Source organism: Plecotus auritus, assembly GCF_963455305.1.
Source record: "Plecotus auritus genome assembly, chromosome: 2".
Classification (NCBI taxonomy): Eukaryota; Metazoa; Chordata; class Mammalia; order Chiroptera; family Vespertilionidae; genus Plecotus; species Plecotus auritus.
Genome location: NC_137771.1, coordinates 14,562,316 through 14,585,021, shown reverse-complemented (window position 1 = coordinate 14,585,021; position 22,706 = coordinate 14,562,316). Strand labels below are relative to the sequence as shown.

Here is a 22,706-nt window from a genome sequence, read left to right as displayed (position 1 = left end):
GCAAATGGTGTGTGCGTGCAATGGAAACAACCCTGCAGTGAAAAGGAGTGGTTGATATGCACAGCAACGTGGATATGTCTCAAAATAACTACGCTGAGTGAAAGAAGCCAGACGAAAAGGAGTCTACTACAGGACTCTAGATCTACAGGACTTAGAAGTGCAAGCCCCGCCCTGGCCGGTGTGGCGCAGTTTCTTGGATGTCGTCTGGAGCAACAGGAAGCTGCTGGTTGGATTCCTGGTCAAGGGCTCGTGCCCTGGTTGTGGCCTCCATCCCCAGTAGGGGGTGGTGTGTGTGGGAGGCAGCCAATTGATGTTTTGCTCTCCCTTTCCCTTCCTCTCTCTCTAAAAATTAATAAACTATCCCTTTTTTAAAAAATTGATTTCAGGGAGGAAGTGAGAGGGAGAGAGAGATAGAAACACCAATGATGAGAGAGAATCATTGATTGGCTGCCTCCTGCATGACCCATACTGGGGGATCAAGCACACAACCCAGGCAGGTACCCTGACCGGGAATCAAACCGTGACCTCCAGGTTCATAGGTCAATGCTCAACCACTGAGCCAGGCCAGCTGAGCTAAACTATTCCTTTTTAAAAAATACAAGCCCATCTATCATGACAGAAAGCAGAATAGTGGTGGCCTGGGTATGGGGTTGGGGGTACAAGGAGGGATGGATTACAAAGGGGAACTAGGAAACTTCGGGGAATGGTGGCTATGTTCTTATCTTGATTGTGGTGATTATTTCATGCGTCAAAACTACTCAAGTTGTAGCCTGCAATATGTCCAGTTTATTGTATATCCATTATACCTCGATAAAGCTGTAAACACACACACACACACACACACACACACACACACACACCCCTCACCCTGCAGAAGCTCACAGTAGAAAAGTGAGGAAAGGAGGATACTAAAGCAACAATAATAATAAGCTGCAAAGTAATTAAGGAAGAGATGGGGAAGGGGAGAGCATACCCAGTAGAAAGAACAGGATAGCCAATGGCTTAAGGTCAGGGAAAGTGGTTAGGGCTGAAGCCTGGCTCAGAGGGGCTTGAACCCAGCCTGGGTGGTAAGGATGATGTAGAGAGCTGAACCAGGGAGGAATCTTTTTCTTCTCTCTCCTTCTTTCTGTCCCTTGCCTGTCCTCCGACTGCCTGTCTGCCTGTGTCCTATACTGGAACAGTCTCCTCCCCACCACCTCCCCTCCTCTTTCCTACAAGACCAGATGGTCAGAGAGGGGCCTGGGGCAGAACCCACAGCCTCAGCCCTCACCTTGTGGCCTCCCACAGGAAGGGGCCCTCGACCTTCTGAAGAAGCTGAACAGCTGTCAGATGTCCATCCAGCTACTCCAGGTGGGGTGGGGGTGGAAAGCTCTGGGGACAGTGCTGGGGGGGGTATTCTCTGGGGGGAAGACCTCTAAGGGTGGGGTCTGGGGGCAATTTCTGAGTAGAGGGCTGGGGATCTGAGGTGCTCTGAGGGTGGGGACTGGGGCATTTAGATGGGCACCGGAGTCCTTCCAAGGAACCCTCTGGGTCTGGGAGAAAGACTGATGTATTTTCCTTGAATACCCCAATTCCCAAGGCCCTGGGCTTGTGGCATACAAGAGGCCAATGATCCAGTGAAGAGACCCCCATTTTTTGATCCTCCCTGTGGCCCATGTAGCCCCCAAACATTACCCAATGCTCTTGGCCCTGAAAAAAAATCAGCACAGACCCAAGCTTTAGTAGCCAGGGCTATATCTTAAGGTGAAACTTGAGCTCAAAGATATGCCTCCACCACACCTGGGGACTGGGAATGGGGAGGGGTCCTCATCAGCCAGACGCACCACCACCTCCACCACCACCACCACCTCAGCTTTTCACCAAAGTTATCCATCAGTGCAGGGGGCTGAGCCTGGGGCACTGGCCCTCACTAAGGATGGCAGGTCAGGGCCTCAGTTATAGGATCAGGGTTATCTCAGGCACAGGTCAGGCTGAGGGAAGAAGGTGGTTGAAGGGGGCAGGTCTTTTCAGTTAGGGCAGCCAATCCTGTGTGTCCATTCCCAGACCAGTCCCTAACTCTGTCGCTTTTCAGACAACCAGGATTGGAGTCGCCGTTAATGGGGTCCGGAAGTACTGCTCAGACAAAGAGGTGGTGTCCTTGGCCAAAGTCCTCATCAAAAAATGGAAGCGGCTGCTGGGTGAGAGGGGACTGTTTTCTCCCAGCCCCTGTGACAGGACTGTGCTTGGCTCATAGCAGGCACTCAGTGTACGTTTGTTGAATGACTTCGTAAATGACAGATGGTCTCTCGTGGGGAGTGCCAGTGTTTGTCTACTCAAGTGCGAGGTTTATAGATATGTGAGTTTTCATGTACATGTGTGTATTTCATTTGCCTGTGTGTTTGTACATGTCTATAGAGAGATATTAGTATAAACATGTGCATAGGTGTGGGTGCAGATGTCTTTCTGTCCCATGGTGTGAGCGTGGATTTGCACACAGATGTGCATATTGTAGGTGCATCTGTGTATTAACGTGTGTGTGTTGGGGGAGTGTGCAGTTGTCCCTGTCCCTGCCCTTTGCTTCTTCCTCCCCAAAGCTATGCTTTTTTTTGTTTTCCAGACTCCCCTAGTTCCCCCAAAGGGGGAAAAGGAGAAGAAAGAGAAAAAGCCAAGAAGAAAGAAAAAGAACTTGACTGTTCCAGTTGGAAGTCAGAGGCAGGCCTTTCTCCACCGAGGACAAAACAAGAGGAGCCCAAAGTCAGGTATTTTTTTCTGGGACAGAGAGAAGGGGGCTGACACTTGTCGCGTCCTCTGCCAGCAGTTCTGTTTATATATAACTTCACTTAATCCTCACCACCCGAGAGATGGCTATTATTATTATCTCCTCCAGGCCCCCCTCACAAGACCCAGATAGGCTGTCCCTGGCACTGGCTTCATCTAGAAGGATGCAGGGACAGGGAATGCAGTGTTGTTGACACACTCAGGCCTTTTCTCATCAGCAAGAGTTCTCATAGGGGACAACACCGCATCCACAGCTATCCACCCAGGTAACGCCCAGGTGCAAGGAAATGAGACCACAATGAGTGGGAACTCCCTGACTTGGATGTCCTATGCCCCAAATAGGTGTCAGTCCTATAGACCAAACATAGAATTCCAGCAAGGGCACTGACCAGTTACAAAATCCACTCACTTGGGACTGCCAAAAAACTGTGGTTTTCCACTAATTATTTATAGTTCAGCCATAGCCCTTCCTGTGTAGACATCATTTACCAATCAGGGCTCATTTGTACTGGAAGCGATGCTGCCTAGAAATGCAGCTGATGATTCACCTTTGTCAGGGTTGCAGGTAAATGGACTAGGAACTGACTTGCTCCTAGAAAAGAAGTATTTTGTTGGCTCTTTATTCAAAATTCCCATTTAGTGATGAAGAGGCTGAAGGCTGGGAAGCAGGACTTTCCGAGGATCGCACAGCCATTATGTGACAAAGTGGGATTCCAATCTTCGTCTGTCAGAACCCCAGAAGAATAGAACAGTCCGCAAAATTGCATGATTTTCAGATAGGTCCCAAAAGCCTTATCCAACACAATAGATTAAAGCCTTCGTTAATGTATAAATAAGACCTGCCTTTTTCATATGTGACAACACAGATTACTTAATTCCTCTGGCAGGAGGTCCTCTGTTGTTCATAAAAGATAAGGGGTGGTACTAGCTAATACGGAGTAGTATCTGATGGCACTAGATAACACTACATAATCTGGACAATACTATCCATGATTTCTCAACATCTTTAATGTACATACCTTTTCTCCCAATATATCCACTATAAGGGAATCATTTAAGAAATTAATCAGATTAAACATAAAGATGATGTGTTCTGTGCATATCATTTTTTAAAAATATTTTTAATTCTATTTTTATTGATTTCAGAGAGGAAGAGGGAGGGAGAGAGACATAGAAACATCAATGATGAGAGAGAATCATTGATTGGCTGCCTCCTGCACGCCCCACACTGGGGATTGAGCCCACAATCTGGGCATGTGCCCTTGACCGGAATCGAACCTGGGACCCTTCAGTCCGCAGGCCGATGCTCTATCCACTGAGCGAAACCAGCCAGGGCCAGATATTTAATTTTTTTAATCCTCACCTGAGGACATGCTTTCATTGATTTTAAAGAGAGAGAGAATGGTTGCTTCCTACACACGTCCCAACCGGGGAATCAAACCCACAACCTAGGTATGTGCCCTGGGACACATGCTCTCACCAACTGAGCCACACTAGCCAGGGCCCTCTGAACCCTTTTTATTTTATTTTATTATTTTATTTTTTTAAATATATTTTATTGATTTTTTACAGAGAGGAAGGGAGAGGAATAGAGAGTTAGAAACATCAATGAGAGAGAAACATCGATCAGCTGCCTCCTGCACACTCCTTACTGGGTATGTGCCCACAACCAAGGTACATGCCCTTGACCGGAATCAAACCTGGGACCCTTGAGTCCACAGGCTGATGCTCTATCCACTGAGCCAAACCGGTTAGGGCTCTGAACCCTTTTTAAATGAATGTTTATTATAATCCTCTACCATAAGCCTTCTATGCAAAACACTTTAGGAAATGATGCTGTAAGAGGCATGATTTGTGACCAGGAGGGAGATAGCCTCCGCCACATTACTCCCGTTTTTGGTTGTAAAAATAACTGTGGGGCTGAGGGGATGCTATATGCTACTATTGCTTCAGCGCACAAGGTCGTCCATACACTGAAGAACCCTTTATCGTGTTCAGAGTGCCCGTAGGGCTCCCATGGCAAAGCACTGCAGAGTAGAATATTGACTGACGTGGGGAAATGTCCTCTGAGAACTAAGAGAAGCTTGCACTCTATAGTATATAGAGCATGATCCCATTTTTATAAAAATTAAGAAAGTGAATCTTATGTACATGCACAGGAGAAAAGATGAGAAGGATATGTGCCAGGGTGGTAATGGTGATTATTTCTAATAGATAAGGATTGAGAAGAATTTGTTTTCTTATTTCTGCAAATTTCTGTCTAATTTTTTCCAATAAATGTATTAATTTTGAAATAAGAAAAATAATGAAACTATTTTAAATATATATATGTGATTATAATTAAGAGCTTCATATTCTATATTATACAAGAAAAATTGTAAATTTGTATTGTTGGCTTTTTTTCCACAATGACCCTTGTGTGTGTATATATATATATATATATATAATTTTTTTTAATCCTCACCCTAGGATAGATATTTTTTCCACTGATTTTCAGACTGAGTGGAAGGGAAGGAGAAGGGGAGGGGAGAGAGAGAGAGAGAGAGAGAGAAACGTTGATGTGAGAGCAAAACATCAATTGGCTGCCTCCTGCACACCTCCCACTGGGGGTCAAGTCTGCAAACCAAGCATATGCCCTGACTAGGAATCAACTGGCAACCTTTTGGTGCACAGGGTAACATCTAATCAACTGAACCACATGGGCCAGCCAGGGCTACATTTATTTTATACAGGTAGTCACGTGCTCATTGTAGAAAGTTTAAAATATATAAATAGGAAAATTAAAAATCATTCATTTTTTAGAGACAAGTACACATATCTATATAATAAAAGCCTAAGCCAGTGGTCAGCAAACTGCGGCTCGCGAGCCACATGCGGCTCTTTGGCCCCTTGAGTGTGGCTCTTCCACAAAATACCACGTGCGGGCACGCACGTACAGTGCGATTGAAACTTCGTGGCCCATGCACAGAAGTCGGTTTTCGGCTCTCAAAAGAAATTTCAATCATTGTACTGTTGATATTTGGCTCTGTTGACTAATGAGTTTGCCGACCACTGGCCTAAGCGACTGTTATGGCAGAATGACAGGTCACTATTATGCGCACTGACCACCAGGGGGCAGACACTCAATGCAGGAGCTGTCCCCTGGTGGTCAGCGTGCTCCCACAGGGGGAGGGCTGCTCATCCAGAAGCCTCTGCGGCAGCGCTAAGGAGCAGCGAGCAGGTGGGCGGTAAGGAGCGAGGGGTCCCGGACTGCAAGAGGGCACAGGCCGGGCTGAGGGACACCCCCCGCCAGAGCACGAATTTTGTGCACTGGGCCTCTAGTATGTATATATAATCATGTGTATACACACACACACACACACACACATATCCTTCTAGACGTTTACCTATGTATCCTCACCATCCTTAAATTAATAAAGTGGAATTATACTCTATATACTATTTTGTAACCTTTCCACATTTATTGAAATAGTAATTCATGTTTAGTGTAAAAACTTTAGAAAAGCAAACACAAGAACAGAATAATGGAAATAACCACTGTATAGCTCATCTTTTAAGAACATATGCATGTACATTTATATTTTCTTAATAAAATTGGAAGCACACTCTACATACTGTTTTGTAACTAGCATCTTACATTTAAGGTCTTGCACATTTCGTGGGAGGTGGAATTGTTAACACTCGCTTTTCACCGGCGTGGCGCTGTCATGGGAAGTATCACTGTGGCTGAGCAGGGATTGGGGTGGTTGTCTCCCCCCTTGCTGGGTGAATCAAGCTTCCTTTCTTTTTAGTCTCCTTAATGATAACTCATTATTTATTATATAAACACTATAACCACATCAGTGAAATTTAAAATAAGAATTAAAAATATTTGTCCACAGTGTGCCACCTCTGACAAATAAAACCGTTTTTATTTTTTTCTCTTTTCTCCCAATCCTGAACTACTCACATATGTCATTTTTCCATTCCTGTAGGTGGAGTGTACAAACTACTATGTTCTTGTTAATTTATCTTCCTATTGTATTCTAGGCATTTTCTTCATGTTCCCAAATAGTTTTCATAATGATCATTTACAATAACTGCAGAATATTTCTGACTTGTTCTAAAAAAAAAAAAAAAAAAAAAAAAAGGCAATGAGGACAGGCCAGAAAAATGGTGAGGCTCAAGGATAGAGGCTCATGTCTTCTCTCCTTTCTCCACCTGCAAGATTTCTGGCTCCTGCTCTGGTCTACACTTGTCCATCCTCATAGGGTTCACAGGAAGGAACTCCTCCCCTCCCTCCCAGGAGCTCCAGAGCCAGGTGTGGGAGTGGAGGGGCATGTGAAGGAGGTATCACTTCTCTCCCTTGCTGCTGCCCCCTCCCCCCCACCCCCCCCCCAGTGTTCAAGCTGGAGTGAAGATCCAGAGCAATGGGTCTGGTCCACAGGGTAATCAAGGCTTGCCCCTAAAGCTGCCTTGCCCACTGTCTCCCAGACCACCTGCAGGATGAGATGGGAGCTGGAAATCTGTGCAGGAATCCTATATAATAAAAGGGTAATATGCAAATTGACCCTAATGGCAGAATGACCGGTCGCTATGATGCGCACTGACCACTGGGGGCAGACGCTAAATGCAGGAGCTGCCCCCGGTGGTCAGTGCACTCCCACAGGGGGAGCTCCACTCAGCCACAAGCCGGGCTGATGGCTGCTAGCACAGCGGCGGTGGCGGGAGCCTCTCCTGCCTCCTTGGCAATGCTAAGGATGTCTGATTGAGGCTTAGGCCCACTCCCCAGGCAGCGGGCCTAAGCCTCAGTCAGACATCCCCCGAGGGCTCCCGGGCTGCCAAAGAGATGTCTGACTGCCAGCTTAGGCCTGATCCCCTGGGGAGTGGGCCTAAGCTGGCAGGTGGACATCCCCCAAGGGGTGGCATACTGTGAAAGGGAGCAGGCCGGGCTGAGGGACCCCCGCAAGTGCATGAATTTTCATGCACCGGGCCTCTAGTATTGTATAATTTAGAAAACAAGAAATCAGATGTCTGCAATTATGGAGTATAAGGACTTATTTGTGCTGGGAACTGCATGATCTAATGTCTTCCTCCCAGACAGCCCCAAGACATAGGTTCTTTTCTTCTCATTTGACAAGTGAGGGAACACGATGCTTGGAGAAAACGACCTGCCCTGGGGGTTAGAGCTGGGAATGCAACTCATGTCATCAACTCCCTTTTTATTTTTATATTTAAATATATTTTTGTTTATTTCAGAGAGGAAGGGAGAGGGAGAGAGAGATAAGAAACATCTATATATATAAAAACCTAAGCGACTGAACAACCAGTCGACCGGTGGCTATGATGTGCACTGACCACCAGGGGACAGACGCTCAATGCACAGGATCAGGTTCCCTCCTGTCTGGATCAGGCCTGTGGGGATCAGGCCGAAACCTGCTATTGGACATCCCCGAGGGGTCCCGGATTGCGAGAGGGCTCAGGCCAGGCTGAGGGACCCCACTAGTGCACGAATCCATGCACCGGGCCTCTAGTCAATGATAAGAATCATTGACCGGCTGCTTCCTGCATGCCCCCTACTGGAGATCAAGCTCGCAACCCGGGCATGTGCCCTGACCGGGAATTGAACCGTGACCTCCTGGTTCATAGGTTGACACTCAACTCCTGAGCCACACCAGCCAGGCTCGACTCCCTTTTAGAATGACACATGTTATGTATGTTTGTATGCATGTAGAAAAAGACCTGGAAGGAAAGACATTAAACTTAATAGTTGTCACTTCCGGGGAGGTTTGTTTTTCTACTTTTTTAGTTTTTATATTTATTTCTGTACTGTTTAACTGCACAACTTTCGGCCACACGTATTTGTAGAGTGCCCACTCTGTGCCAGGCACTAGTGTATGTGCTTGGGTAAGTCAATGAACATATTCGACTGCGTTCCCCAGAAGCAGACCCTAAGACTTGGATTCCGGTGCAGCGGGTTTACTTGGGAAATTATTTCAGGAAATGCAGATAGAGTGAGGAAGTGAGACAGGGAATGGGAGGAAGCCAGCAAGGAATGTGTTAGTAAGCCGGTTACTGCCTCGGGTGACCAGGACTTAAATCCTGTTTGGCCGCTCTGTGTGTCAGTGGAGAACACACCTCGGGTTGACCCGCTTGAGGGCCAAGGCAGGGGGGGTGTATATCCACCCTGCACTCGCAGCCTACTGGCCTGCTGGTTCTAACTGGAGCAGAGAACTCCCACGGGCAGACTGCACCCAGGGGAGCTTGCAGGAGAAAGTCCTTGTGTCCCAGGACACTGGGAGGATGAGTGCCTGAGGGGATATGGGCTCAGCAAGGACAGTGTCCACCACAGTGAACAAAAGCCACTGTACTCTGCTCTTGTGGGAGTTAGATGGGGGAGGGGGGAGGCGTGGACACTCCATATAATAAGTAAGAAAATTAGAGTCTGTTAGGAGGTGACACCTTTTCTAGAATTAAAAGGAGAGCAAGGTAAGTGAGATAGGGAGTGGGTGTTGCAATTTGCAAACAGATTAATTTTACAAAACCAATAAAAGGGGAAAATGCATTCTATATCAAAACAAATGTAGCTACATGCATTTTTGGAAAGTTGGGGGAAATTTCACCTCTAATCCCATCATCCTAATATAACCATGGTTAGCATTTGGATGTATTGTCTTTCAGTCTTTTTTCCCCGTAGGCATTTTCTTTTTTTTCTTTTAATATATTTTATTGATTTTTTACAGAGAGGAAGAGAGAAGGATAGAGAGTTAGAAACATCAATGAGAGAGAAACATCGATCAGCTGCCTCCTGCACACCTCCTACTGGGGATGTGCCCGCAACCAAGGTACATGCCCTTGATTGGAATCGAACCTGGGACCTTTCAGTCCGCAGGCTGACGCTCTATCCACTGAGCCAAACCAGTCAGGGCCCCCATAGGCATTTCTGCCAAGACTTTAGGCACAACCTACATTTAATTTTGTGTCCTGCCTTCTCACTTGTCATTTTAACGCAGCTCTTCAACCTCCAAGGCCCTTGTGCTTCCTCTCCTCTCCTCCTTCTAAGGTGCCTGCAGGGGAGGCTGGAGGTGATCTCTCCCTCCTCCTGAGAATAAGCAATCCCAGGAATTCCAGTCTCCATGGATTCCAGCTGGCCAAGGCCTGCCTGACAGCAAGGAAGAGAGGGGCCTGCTGAGAATTAGTCGTTCATGATTAGTAACAGATGACAGAACACATGGAACATATCTGGCCTCATTGATGGAGGGCAGGGGAGGGTGAGCAGCCCCATCACCTGGAGCTCCCCTCCCGGTAGCCGTGGTCCAGCTGGGCTCTACCATCCTCAGCCCGGCAGCATGGCTCCGGGATGCTTTCTCCCCAGCTCTGACCTCTCTAGATCAGTACTGATGCTGGCCTGGGAGAGAGTCTCACCTCTGATGTCTCTTCTTTCAGGAGAGACTCTGTGGATTCCAAGTCTTCTTCGGCCACCTCCTCTCCAAAAAGACCATCAATGGAAAGGTAAGGGAAGCCATGGACTTCTCCACCCCAGAGATCCTATTCAGCTTGTGTCCCTCTCTCTGCTTTAATGTAGGAAGCCTGAGGCTGGGGAAAGGAGGAAACCTTAGCTGTTATGTTGCCTCTGAAATCTAGGATCCACACAGTAAGACTAAGGGGGAGGGGAGGGAGGTTGGGGAACTGGATGAAAAAGATGAAGGGATTGAGAAATACCGATTGGTGGTCACTAAATAGTCATGGGAATATAAAGTACAGCATAGGAAATATAGTCAGTAATATTGTAATAACAGTGTGTGGTGCCAGTTGAGCTACTGGAAATATCAGGGGGAACACTTTGTAAAGTATATGATTATCTAATCATATGCTGTTCACTTGAAACTAATACAAAATAGCATTGAAGGTAAGCTATAACTGGCCCTAGCCGGTTTGGCTCAGTGGATAGAGCATCGGCCTGCAGACCAAAGGTCCCAGATTTGATTCCTGTCAAGGGCACGTACCTTGGTTGCAGGCTCCTCCCCCGTCTGGGTCCTGTTCAGGGCGTGCAGGAGGGAGGCAACCAATCGATGTGTTTCTCTCACATCAATGTTTCTCTCTGTCTTTCCCTCTCTCTTCCTTCCACTCTCCCTAAAAATCAATGGAAAAATATCCTCGGGTGAGGATTAAAAAAAAAAAAAAAGCATGTACTGACTAATGATTATAAGTCTGCTTGCAATAAAGAGAACAGTGTTGTTGTTTTTTAAATGTAAGCTATAATTGAAAAATTTTAAATAAATATATATTTTTTTTAAAGACTAAGGGGCCCCTGAATGAGAGCTGTGGCTCCTTCGTGGTGGCTGACCACTCACTGTTGCCCATCACTGGGGAAGGTTCTGAAGGTGAAGCTGAACCCAGTGAGGACACAGGCCTTGAGAGCCTATACCTGGGGCGGGAACTCTGGTTTGAGGCTGAACTGGTTAGGATATCTCCCCCAGAGTAGCATATATCATCAAGTCATTCATTCATCAAATATTTGTTGAGGGCCTACTATGTGCCAGGAACTGTTCCAGGTGCCAAGGATAAAGCACTGAACAAAAGAAACAAAAATTACTGCAACCTCAAGGCCTGTATTCTAAGAGGGGAGCCAGAGACACATATAATAAGTAAGTTATACAACAGTTTAGAAGATGGCATGTGCTGTGGAAAACAGAGCAGCGTGAGGGGGGTTGGGGGAAAACGGTCATTGAGGACATGACCTTTGAGCAAAACCTTAACCAGATGAGGGAATTAGCCACACAGATGTTGGGGTCATTCCAAACCTAAGGAGTTGTGAGGTGGCCAGTGGGGCTGAAGCCAGGAAATGAGAGGCGAGTTGGAGGAGGAGTGAAACAGGAGCCACTGGAGGGTATTAAGCTTGTAAATTATATGATCAAACGTATCAGGATCCCTCAGGCTGCTGTGCCGAGAGTGGATTGTCAGGGTGGAAGTAGAGAGACCAGGAAACGATTTCAATCATTCAGGCACGATATAACGGTGGCCGAGGGTGGCAGCAGGCGGGCGGAGGGGGGGCGGGAGGGGTGGACTCCACTCCAGATACATTTTGAAGGCAGAGTTGGTTGGGTTTCCTGACAGATTGGATGTGGGGCACAAGAGAAAAAGGCAGGATGACTCCAGGACTTTTCACCTGAGCATCTGCAAGGATGGAGTTGTCACTAGTAGATAGGGGAGGACTGAGTAAGTCCCACTGTGGCGGGAGATTCAGAGTTCAGGTTTGTATATGCTAGGTTTGAGGGGTATACCAGCCATCCGGGTGGAGAAGGTGCATGAGCGGTTAGGTTATACCAGGCTGGAACTCGGGGAAGAAAGTCTGGGCCGGAAATGTAAATTTCAGAGTCAGTGTGTGGCTAGCATTTGGAGCTGGATGAGATCACTACTGAGAGATTGTGGGTAAAAGAGTGACTTGTAGTCCGGGAGGGAGGTCACAGGTCAGAGCAGGAGAAGCAGGGCCAAGGGAAGTGACTTGGAGGTGGATTTAAGCAAATGATGAGGGTCCGGGGGCCAGACTGAATGCTGGGACAACCAGGTGGGACAGTGAGGTTGGCTTCTAGGTGATTATGAGTGGGAGACGCACAGCTGTTTTAGGCCTAATGTACAGTAAGACTGCCTGCCACTGGACAGAAAAGAAGCACCACCACAAGGGGTTGTTGAAGGCTTTATGAGGATGAAACAGGCCTGAGAGGTTGACGGGGCTGCTGTCTTGCCCTATTCCAACTGCCAGCTCCAGCTGGTGAGTGAAGGCTATCAGGGAGTCTGAGGCTGCATCCTGCCTCGGAGATGAGAGTTCTGTGGCCCATTAGCAATATCTGCCTGCATGAGGGAGGCCTAGGAGGCCCCAGTGCCATCCTGACCTTAAACCAGAGGTCCTCCACAGAGGTTCATTTAGAAATTCATGGAAGCATTTTCGGTTGTCACTATGGCTTGGGAGGGATCTTAGTCAGCTCGGGCTGCTATCAAAAATACCATGGACTGCATGGCTTACACAAAAGACATTTATTTCTCACAGTGCTGGAGGCCGGGAAGTCCAAGGTCAAGGTGGCAGCTGATTCAGTCCCTGGTGCAGGCCTTCTTCCTGGCTTGCAGAGAGCCACCTTCTTGCTTCTTGCTGTCTGCACATGATGGGGGGAGGGGGTGCACTCTTGTCTCTCTTCCTCTTCTTAGAAGGACTGTAATCCCATCATGGGGCCCTACCCTCATCTAAACCTGCTTATCTCTCTAAGGCCTCGCCTCCAAATACAACCACATTGGTGGTTAGGACTTCAATATATGGACTGGGGGGGACACGCATATTCTGTCCATAATGGGAATGGGGAAGGAACACCCCAGCATTTAGTAGGCAGGGGTCCCAAATGCTAAACATCCTGGAACGTGAAGGGCATCCGGCTTAGTGAAGGATGGTCCTGTCCCAGAAGGAAACACTGACCGCTCATCCCGTTCTGGGTTTGATGCTATAATATAACATTCAACATCAGTGGAGGAATTTATACCCCAGACTCCTGTCCTGACCTTGCCTGTGGCCCTGAAGTCTCCTGGCTCCCTCCCGTCATGAACGCTTTTCCTGCAGGTCAGTCAAACAGAAGGTGTTTGGCCTTCCAGCCATTGTGTCATTTCCTGCTGCTTCAGTATTGGGGGCAGGCAACCCAAAGGGCCAGGAGCAAGTCTTGTAAATTCACTTTATCCTCTGCCCAGACTGTTTCCTGCACTCTCTACCTCTCTCTCTCTTTCTCTGCCATACATACATACATACAAGTCCCCGGTTCACACTTGTTGAGCATCTCCTCTACAGGCAACATCCGTCAGGGGTCAAGGGCATCTACACACCCTGGGGACTCCTGGGGACTATGGCAAAATGGAGACCACCTGCCCACCTGTGGGGGTCACCCACTACTCCAGCTGGTTGTTGCTCTGTGGACATGCAGACCCACTGTGCCATGTCCTGCAGCTTTGTAAGGGAAACTGGACATCTAGATTGTCATATGAGACTCCCAGTTTTAAACATTGGCAGCATATTCCCTTTTTCTAAGACACAATAGGGCAAACAAAATGTATTTGTAGCCTTCCAGTTTGTAACCTCTAAGGCCAGACAAAGATTTAAACTCATGATCTCTGCCGTCCTGCAGCTTAATTACTAGTGTAGAGGCAGACGCCAAAATACTTGTTTTTTGAAGATATAACACACAATGGGAACATGGGAAGAGTGTTCCGTTATGATTTGAGAAATCAAAGGAGCCCTGGCCAGTGTGGCTCAGTTGGTTGAGAGTCAACCTGTGCACCGAAGGGTCACTGGTTCAATTCCTAGTCAGGGCACATACCCAGGTTTCAGGTTTATTTTCTTTCTCCCTTCTCTCTCCCCCTCCCTCTCACTTCCCCTCCTCTCTCTCTAAAATCAATTTTTGAAAACATATTAAAATATAAGGTGTTTTTTATTTTTTTAAGTGATAAGCTTTTTTAAAAAATTTATTGATTTTCTACAGAGAGGAAGGGAGAGGAATAGAGAGTTAGAAACATCGATGAGAGAGAAACATTGATCAGTTGCCTCCTGCACACCTCCCACTGGGGATGTGCCTGCAACCAAGGTACATGCCCCTGACCGGAATCCAACCTGGGACCTTTCAGTCCGCAGGCTGACACTCTTTTCATTGAGCCAAACCAGTTAGGGCATAAGATGTTTTTTAAAAGAAGACTTCATGGAAGAGAGAATTTGGGCTGAAAATTGATAGATGAATGAATAGGAGTTTGCCTGGTAGACAAGCTAAGAGAGGGCCTCCCAGAGAGAGGGAATGGCACATGCAAAGGTGTGGCAGTATGAGTGAGCATGACGCTCTGGGAACAGCAGCTGGAGTAACAGGGAGCAGACCACGAAGGGCACCCCTGTGTCAGGGAGGAAGGCAGCTAGGGCCGGGCCCAGCTGTTTTTCACCTAAGCAATTCCAGGTGCTTGGCGGTGCAGTACCCGAAACACCCTCGCGGTGGCGTGCAAGAGCAGCGAGACAGGTCTCCTGGTGCCTCTGCTCTGACCTGGGGTGGATGGATTTTCTAAGCACTTAATGGTTGGTATCAGACCACAGGCTGGTGCCGACATTGACACACCCGGGAAGCAGAAGGACGCTCTGATTAATCCAACCCCCTACCTCCACCCTCTCTGCAATTGGACTCAGTTCCCAGTTCTGTGCATTGAAAGCAAAATGAGCATGGCTGCCCGAAATGCCACCTAGCAACAAATTCCAGCCAACCAGACAGCTCCTCGCCGAGAGGAGGCACGGGGACTGGGAGTCCCCTGCCGGGAAGGTGAGGAAAAATGTCAACAAGCAGCCTGGCCTTGCCCAGGTAAAGGGATTCTGGAAAACTCTGCCTTTTAGAGACACGGTGAGATGTATTGAAAAGCATTTGGAAGGCAGGCAGACCTAGATTTGCAGTGTGACTCTGCCATTTGCTAGTTGGGTGACCTTGGACAAGTCAGTTCATCTCTGAGCCTTAGTCTATTGAGCTGTCAAATGGGGATAACTATGACCCCCTTTTAAGGTTACGTGAAAATCAAATGAGGTAATGAAATGCTCAGCACTGTTCCTAATCCATGTAAGTGCTCAATAACTATATAATGTTTAGTACTAACACTCACGCTTAATGTGGTTACCTATGTAAATTGCCTAATACTTCGTTACTAGAATTCTCTTAGGTGCTTTAATCTCCTTAACAACTCTATAAGATGGGTACTATTGTTATCCCCATTTTACATGTGAGAAAACGGAGGCACCTAGAGGAGAAGGTACTCACCCAATGTCACATAGCTACAAAGTGGTGTTGTCAGGCCTTGAACCTGGGAGTTTGGCTTTGGAGCCTGGGTCCTTAATAAATACACCACCTCAGTATAGGCATTCCCTAAATGGCAATGTTATTATTGTTGCTTGCTATCATGCCTTCTTCTGAGCACATCCTCAGGCTCCCCCTGGTGGTTCCCCATTGTTGAGTCCTAGACATTGAGGATGTAGTGATGGGGCACATGAGTCAGTGAGGGGCAACACCAGGAAGAATCTGGAACACCATCACAGTTGTAGGAGATGGGTTGGTCCAGGTCATAGTTGTTGACAGACACTGACTCAGAGAGAGATCCTTCTCTTAAGTCACTGGCCTTCCAAAGAGGACCAGTCCCCCACTCAGCTCATCTCTGTCTAAACCTGTTGAATGCACCTTTCATCTCTCTGTGGCCAGCTCCCTCAACTCATTCTGTATTCATTCATCAACAAAGGTTTGCCAAGTACCTACCTGGACCACTGTTAAAGGTGCTGGAAGACAGTGGTGAACCAGTCAGTGGGGTTCCTATACGATGGAACCTGTATTCTGGAGATGAAAGCAGGCAATGTTTATAAACACATAAACAAGCTAATTATAGACTTGGATATGTGCCATGAATGCAGAAATTAGGTCATGTGCTAGAGAGTTATAGGGCAGAGACAGTCTGCTTGGGGTGATCAGGGAAGGAAGGCCTCCCTGAGAATGTGATATTTGAGCAGAGTCCTGACTGGTGGGAAAGAACCAGTCATAGGAAAAGCTGGAGGAGGAGCCTCCTGGGAGGAGGGGCCATCTGTGCAAAGGCACTGTGGTGAGAGGACAGGTGTGTTTAGGGAACAGAAAGCAGGAGGGCAGTAGAGGCTACAGCGAACAGTGAGGGGAGCTCAGCATGAGATCATGTTAGAGGGCAGGCAAGGGCCAGATGTGGGGGGACTGGGAAGCCAGGATGAGGAGTGTGACTTTATGCTGAAAATAATTGGAAACCATTAGCCCGGCAGGTGCAGCTCAGTTGGTCGAGTATTGTCCCATGAACCAGGAGGTCGCCAGTTCGATTCCCAGTCAGGACACATGCCTGGGTTGTGGGCTCAATCCCCAGTAGGGGGCATGTGGGAGGCAGCTGATGGATGTTTCTCTCGCATCGATGTTTCTCTCTCTCTATTGCTCTATACTTCTCCCTTCCTCTCTTTCTAAAAAATCAATAAACACATATAAAATATTTTTTAAAATATTGTGGTAAAATATATGTAACAAAATTTGACAATTTAATCTTTTCTTAAGCATGAGAAAGAAGAGATTTTCATAATTTCAAATGGATTAAGATTTATCAGTTATATAAAACAGGTTGTCATTGTGTATTTCAGGTTTTCTGGCTACTCTTATTCATTGAGGTTACTATATATATATTTTTAAATACATTTTTATTGATTTCAGAGAGAAAGGGAGAGGGAGAGAGATAGACACATCAATCATGAGAGAGAATCATTGATTGGCTGCCTCCTGCATGCCCCCAACTGGGCATGGAGCCCACAACCCGGGCATGTGCCCTTGACTGGAATAAAACCCGGGACTCTTCAGTTCACAAGCAGATGCTCTATTCACTGAGCCAAACCGACTTGGGCTGCTGGCAGCTCCTTAATAATAGGAAGACAGGAAGCCTGTCTGAGCCATCAGCACAGTTACCACTCATAATTGTCAAATGTTTTTTTTAGAAAGTGTTTCTCATTACAAAAGTAGATATATTTTTCGTAGATTTAGAAAACATGTATAAGCAAAAGAAGAAAATTAAAATCTCCTATAATCCCATCTCAGAGAGATAATTGTTACTAATATGGTGTCCTGGTTTGAATGTTATCTACCCCTCCCTCCTGAAATTCATATGTCGAAGCTCAATGTAACTGAATTTGGAAGTAGGGCCTTTATGGAGGTAATTAAGGTTAAAAGAGGTCATATGGGTGGAACAGATCCAATAGGAGCAGTGTCCTTATAAGAGGAGATCTGAGAGCTCACTCGCTCTCTCTCCCTGCCATGTAAGGATACAACAAGAAGGTGGCCATCTGCAAACCAGGAAGGAGAGCCCTCACATGAAACCAAACTGACCAGCACCTTGATCCTGGACTTCCCAGTCCCTGGAACTGTGAGAAATAAATTTCTGTTGTTTAAGCCACCCAGTTCAGTATTTTATTTATTTATTTATTTATTTATTTATTTATTTATTTATGTGGGGGTTTTTTAAAGCCAAAACCAAAATGGGATCATTCTTAGGCAGTGTATCATAGGAGTTAAGAGTGTTAGGGTTGGACCCTGGCCGGTGGCTTCGTTGGTTGGACATCAACCCATGCACCCAGAGGTTGCCTGTGCAGTTCTAACCAGGGCACATTCAGGCTCAATCCCCAGTAGGGGGCATGCAGGAGGCATCCGATTGATGTTTCTCTCTCCCTCCCTCGCCCTTCCTCTCTTTCTCTACAAAATCAATAAAAACATGCTTTTTAAAAAAAGAGTGTTAGGGTTGGAATCAGGCCTGAGTTCAAATCTCAAGTGATATACCTCTAGGTTTGTTCCCTCGGCTGCAAATGGGGATGGTAACAGTATTTACCTCCTAGGACTGCTGTGAGGATTAAATGAGAAAGTGCTCCTACAGTGCCTGGCACGGTTCCTGGTACATGGTAAGAGCCAGCGCTCTTAAATGGTGGTACATTCACTATTCAGTAGACTAGAAGCTCCTTGAGGGAGGGAGCTTTTCTGCCTTGTCTGCTTTATCCCTTGTTCTCAGCACAGTACCTGAGAATAGGTGCCTAATTAATATTTATTGAAATATTTATTGAATGAGTGAAAAATGGTTCAATGAGAGCTGAGAGAGAGAAAGAGAGAGAGAGAGAAAGAGAGAGAGAGAGAGAGAGAGGAGCTCTCGCAGTTCCTAATAGATATACACTAAGTGGCCAGATTATTATGATCTCTGAACGCATAATAATCTGGCCACTCAGTGTATATCCTATATAATAAAAGGCTAATATGCAAATTGTCCCCTCATCCAGGAGTTTGACCAGCAGGCAGGCCAGCCAACCGCCTGTGTCCCCTCCCCCTGGCCAGGCTGGCTGGACCCCACCCATGCATGAATTTATGCACTGGGCCTCTAATATATATATGGTGGCCAGATTATTATGCGTTCAGAGATCATAATAATCGGGCCACTCGGTGTAGTTTTTGGCATCGTACACCGTTCTGTAACCAGTAGAGCACAGGGGTAGGTTAAGAGCCTGGGTACCAGAGTTCAACTGCCGGCGTTTTCATTCTGATTCTACTGGTTTCCAGATGTGTGACCTGAGTATCATTATTTAAAACGCATCTTTAGCCCAGCCACTGTGGCTCAGTGGTTGAACGTTGACCCATGAACCAAGAGGTCACTGGTTTGATCCCAGGTTTCGAGCATGATCCCCAGGTGGGGGTGTACAGGAGGCAGCTGATTGATGATTCTCTCTCATTGATGTTTCTATCTCTCTCCCTCTCCCTTCCTCTTTCGGAAATCAATAAAAACATATTTTAAAAACCCACAGAAAACAGTTTGCATGTTAACTTTGTATTAGTACTGTAGCTAGTCATGGTTTGTTTGAGGTCAGTTGAGTATTCAAAAAAAAAAAAAAGAATAGTATCAACCCCGTGAGATGATCCATATCAAGTACCTAAAATAGTACCTACCTCATAGGCTTGTTATGAGATTAAAAGGATCATTGCTCAATAAATGCTTTATTTGCTTAGTATCAGAATGTCGATTATTGATTGTCATCCTCAGATCAAACAGCAGCAAATCGAAAGCGGAGACCTCCCCCAAAACACCCAGCAGCCCTGTGAGCCCCACCTTTGCCCCCTCCATCTGCCTCCTGGCACCCTGCTATCTCACAGGGGACTCTGTCCGGGACAAGTGTGTGGAGATGCTCTCAGCGGCCTTGAAGGCGGATGGTGAGAGGGCCTGGGCCAGGGATGGGGAGGGAAGGGCTTCCCAAGGGCGGATGAGATGTGGCCTTTCCTCAGTGCCATGGGAGTGGTTCAGGATGCTGTAGTCCATGGTACAAGCAGGCCTCACTGCCAAGGTCATGTCTGGCTGATGCCTGTGTTCCCCAATCTCTTTTAGATGATTACAAGGACTATGGAGTCAACTGTGACAAGATGGCATCAGAAATTGAAGATCATATCCTTGAGCTTTGCCAAGACTGTGGGTGCCTGGACTGCCCAGCAGCAAGTCCAGGGGACCCAGGACAGTGAGCAGGGAGGGAAAGGGCTCCGGGACAGCCTGCTGCTCTGCCCCTGACCTGGAGTTCTAGCTTCTAGCTAACATTTAGTAAGTCTTGCACCCGCCGGCCTCATGCTAAGCTGTGTATGAGCAGTACTTCATTCAGTGTTGAGAACAATCTACGAGGTAGGTTTCCTCATTAATTGTTTCACAGGTGAGGAAACTGAGGCTCAGAGAGATTAAGTCACTTGCCAAAGCTCACACAGCAAATAGAAGTGACATAGTTGAGATTGGAACCCAGAAAGTGTGATTCCAGAACCTGAAGGCTCAGTGTCTGTGCCAGACAGACTATGTCATAACATGCCTAGTTTGTGACGTCAAGTAGCTGGGTAGGCAGAGAAGGACCACATTTCTCATACTCAGCCTTCCCCCCTCGTCCACCTGCTGAAGATAACAGCTCCCATTTTTTACTCCCCAGTATGTTCCACGCACTGTGATGGGCAACTGACACTTCCTACCTCTATTAATTTTCACAACAGTCTCTGTGAAGCAGGGACTATTGTTCCCATTTCTCAGATGAGGAAACTGAGGCTCAGGAACTATTGATGTCAGAGCTGGACTGAGAACCTTGGTCTTTGGATTCCTGGGGTCTTTCCATAAGGAGGTGACCACCTACCTGTGGGATATGGGCCCATTGCACCAAAAGATTTCTCTCTTGGAGGGAAAAAATCCCTCAGCGCCGTGCCTCACTGAGTAAATGCTGGGATTTTTTAAAAAAAATATATTTTATTGATTTTTACAGAGAGGAAGGGAGAGGGAGAGAGAGTTAGAAACATCAATGAGAGACAATCATTGATCAGCTGCCTCCTCCACACCCCTTACTGGGGATGTGCCCGCAACCAAGGTACATGCCCTTGACAGGAACCGAACCTGGGACCCTTCAGTCCGCAGGCCGATGCTCTATCCACTGACCCAAACGGGTCAGGGCAAATGCTGGGATTTCTTTTACTGGAGACAAAGCTCTGCATGTCAAAGAGGTGTGGAAGGAAGCGGACAGAATCCCCAGGAGAGAGGGCCTCTGAGTGTGTCACACTGTGGTATGAGTGACCCTTTTGAGGCCTCCTGGGCTTTACCTGGGGTGCCAGGTGGAGTTAGGGAGGGGTGGGGGCCAATCTGCAGACAACAAACTTGCCTGCTTCCACCTCCTTCCTGCCTGAGGCCCACACTAATATCCTCCAATACATCTTCTGGGAGTTTCTCTCCACCATCATTTGGTTATTAGCCACCCTTGAGCTCCCCAGCATCTCACCAAGTACATGCTCATAATTTCTAACTCACTCAGAACACGGAGCGTGGGCTTCCTCTTGGTTTTCTCTGGAACAGTCGTCCCTCCAAGCAGGTCCCTTCCCAGTTTGAAACAAAAGGTGGGTGATCTAGTACCTCGTTCCGCTGGCCTTCCCTCCGTGTTTTCTTCCTCCTGAATGTCCGTCACTAAAGGAGAGGCAATCAGAGCTACATCGACCCTGTGTCCTCTTCAGAGTGACCCTGGACGAAATAGCAGCTGTGGGGCTCCCATGTGCTCCTTTGAGGGGTCGGTGACACCCAGGCCCGCGCTCTGCTCTACCTTGATCTCAGGAAGCAGTCGGGAAGAAGCTGGTGGAAGTACGGCCAGCCCTCCTGTCCCCACATGAGCAGACCCACACCTCCAGGAATCCCAAACACAGATTTTTAAACATATGTTTTGGCTTTCGAAAGCATTATGGCACATTCTTTCTTTTTACGTTTTTATTGCACAAACAACATTAAAACAAAAACAGAAATTATACCACCTTCCTTCCCAAGGAAGTCAGCCGTTTCCATTTTTCTCCATTCCCCGCAGTCTCTTTCTCGTCTCTGGCTTTACCCAGCAGAGGCCTCATCTTCCTGAGTCTCCTTGGCTTAGGAGACCAAGCAAACTCGGCCGTGTTCCCTGAGCTCCTCCAGGGAAGGGAGTGGGAGGCCTGTCTGGGACGCAGCATCTGGACAGAGCAGTCACTGTGGTCCGTGGCCAGTGGCAGCCTCCTGCTGGCTGAGCAGGGAGCATTGCCATTAGGAGGGGCTCTGGCATCCAGCCCTGTCTCTGCCGGGAATTTGCCCTGTGACCTTGAGCAAGGGCCTGCATTCTTCCTAAGCCTCAGCTTCCTCATCTATTAATGACCAGCAATTCCCAAAGTCGGTTCCAGGGAATAACTGAGAATTGGGAGCACTGGATTACACAAGGCTCAGCTATTTATTTATTTATTTATTTAAAATATATTTTATTGATTTTTTACAGAGAGGAAGGGAGAGGGATAGAGAGTTAGAAACATCGATGAGAGAGAAACATCAATCAGCTGCCTCTGCACACCCCCTACTGGGGATGTGCCCGCAACCAAGGTACATGCCCTTGACCAGAATCGAACCTGGGACCCTTCAGTCCGCAGGCTGACGCTCTATCCACTGAGCCAAACCAGTTAGGGCAGCAATTTATTTATTTATTGCAGTATTCTTAGAGCCTTAAACATGTGGCTCCTATCTTGTTTTTCTCGGCCAGCTGGACTCACAACCCCCCTGTAACTAGAGGTGATCTTCATCATTATCATCTTAACAGCCCCTAAATGTTGAGCTCTTGCTATGTCCCAGATACCACGCTAGTGCATCATGCAGCTTTGATTGCTGAATCCTCATAACAGCCCCGTATTTTATAAACAAGGAAACTGAGGCACAAAAAGGTCACGTGAATCACCTGAGGTCATACAAGAGGCTCAGACAAACCTGGGGTGCCCATTCCTGGAGTCCCGGACACCACAGTGCTTGCCATAACCTTAGAGGCTGTTTCCTGTCCCCGACACATGGTGACCCCAAATGCCTACTGAAATTCCCTCAAATGCCACAAA

General features: G+C 47.2%; 1 protein-coding gene across 2 annotated transcripts in view; it reads left to right on the top strand.

Annotated features, from left to right (window-relative positions):
• The window catches only part of TCEA3 (transcription elongation factor A3), a 38,376-nt gene that overhangs the window by 4,894 nt on the left and 10,776 nt on the right, over window positions 1–22,706 (top strand). The window contains exons 2-7 of one of the 2 annotated variants that reach the window (XM_080655946.1): window positions 1,288–1,350; window positions 2,072–2,177; window positions 2,597–2,738; window positions 10,183–10,248; window positions 19,354–19,520; window positions 19,693–19,749. In XM_080655946.1, the coding sequence (XP_080512072.1) occupies window positions 1,288–1,350; window positions 2,072–2,177; window positions 2,597–2,738; window positions 10,183–10,248; window positions 19,354–19,520; window positions 19,693–19,749 (601 nt within the window). The remainder of the gene's footprint in view (window positions 1–1,287; window positions 1,351–2,071; window positions 2,178–2,596; window positions 2,739–10,182; window positions 10,249–19,353; window positions 19,521–19,692; window positions 19,750–22,706) is intronic. The other variant, XM_080655947.1, reaches the window with a different exon arrangement.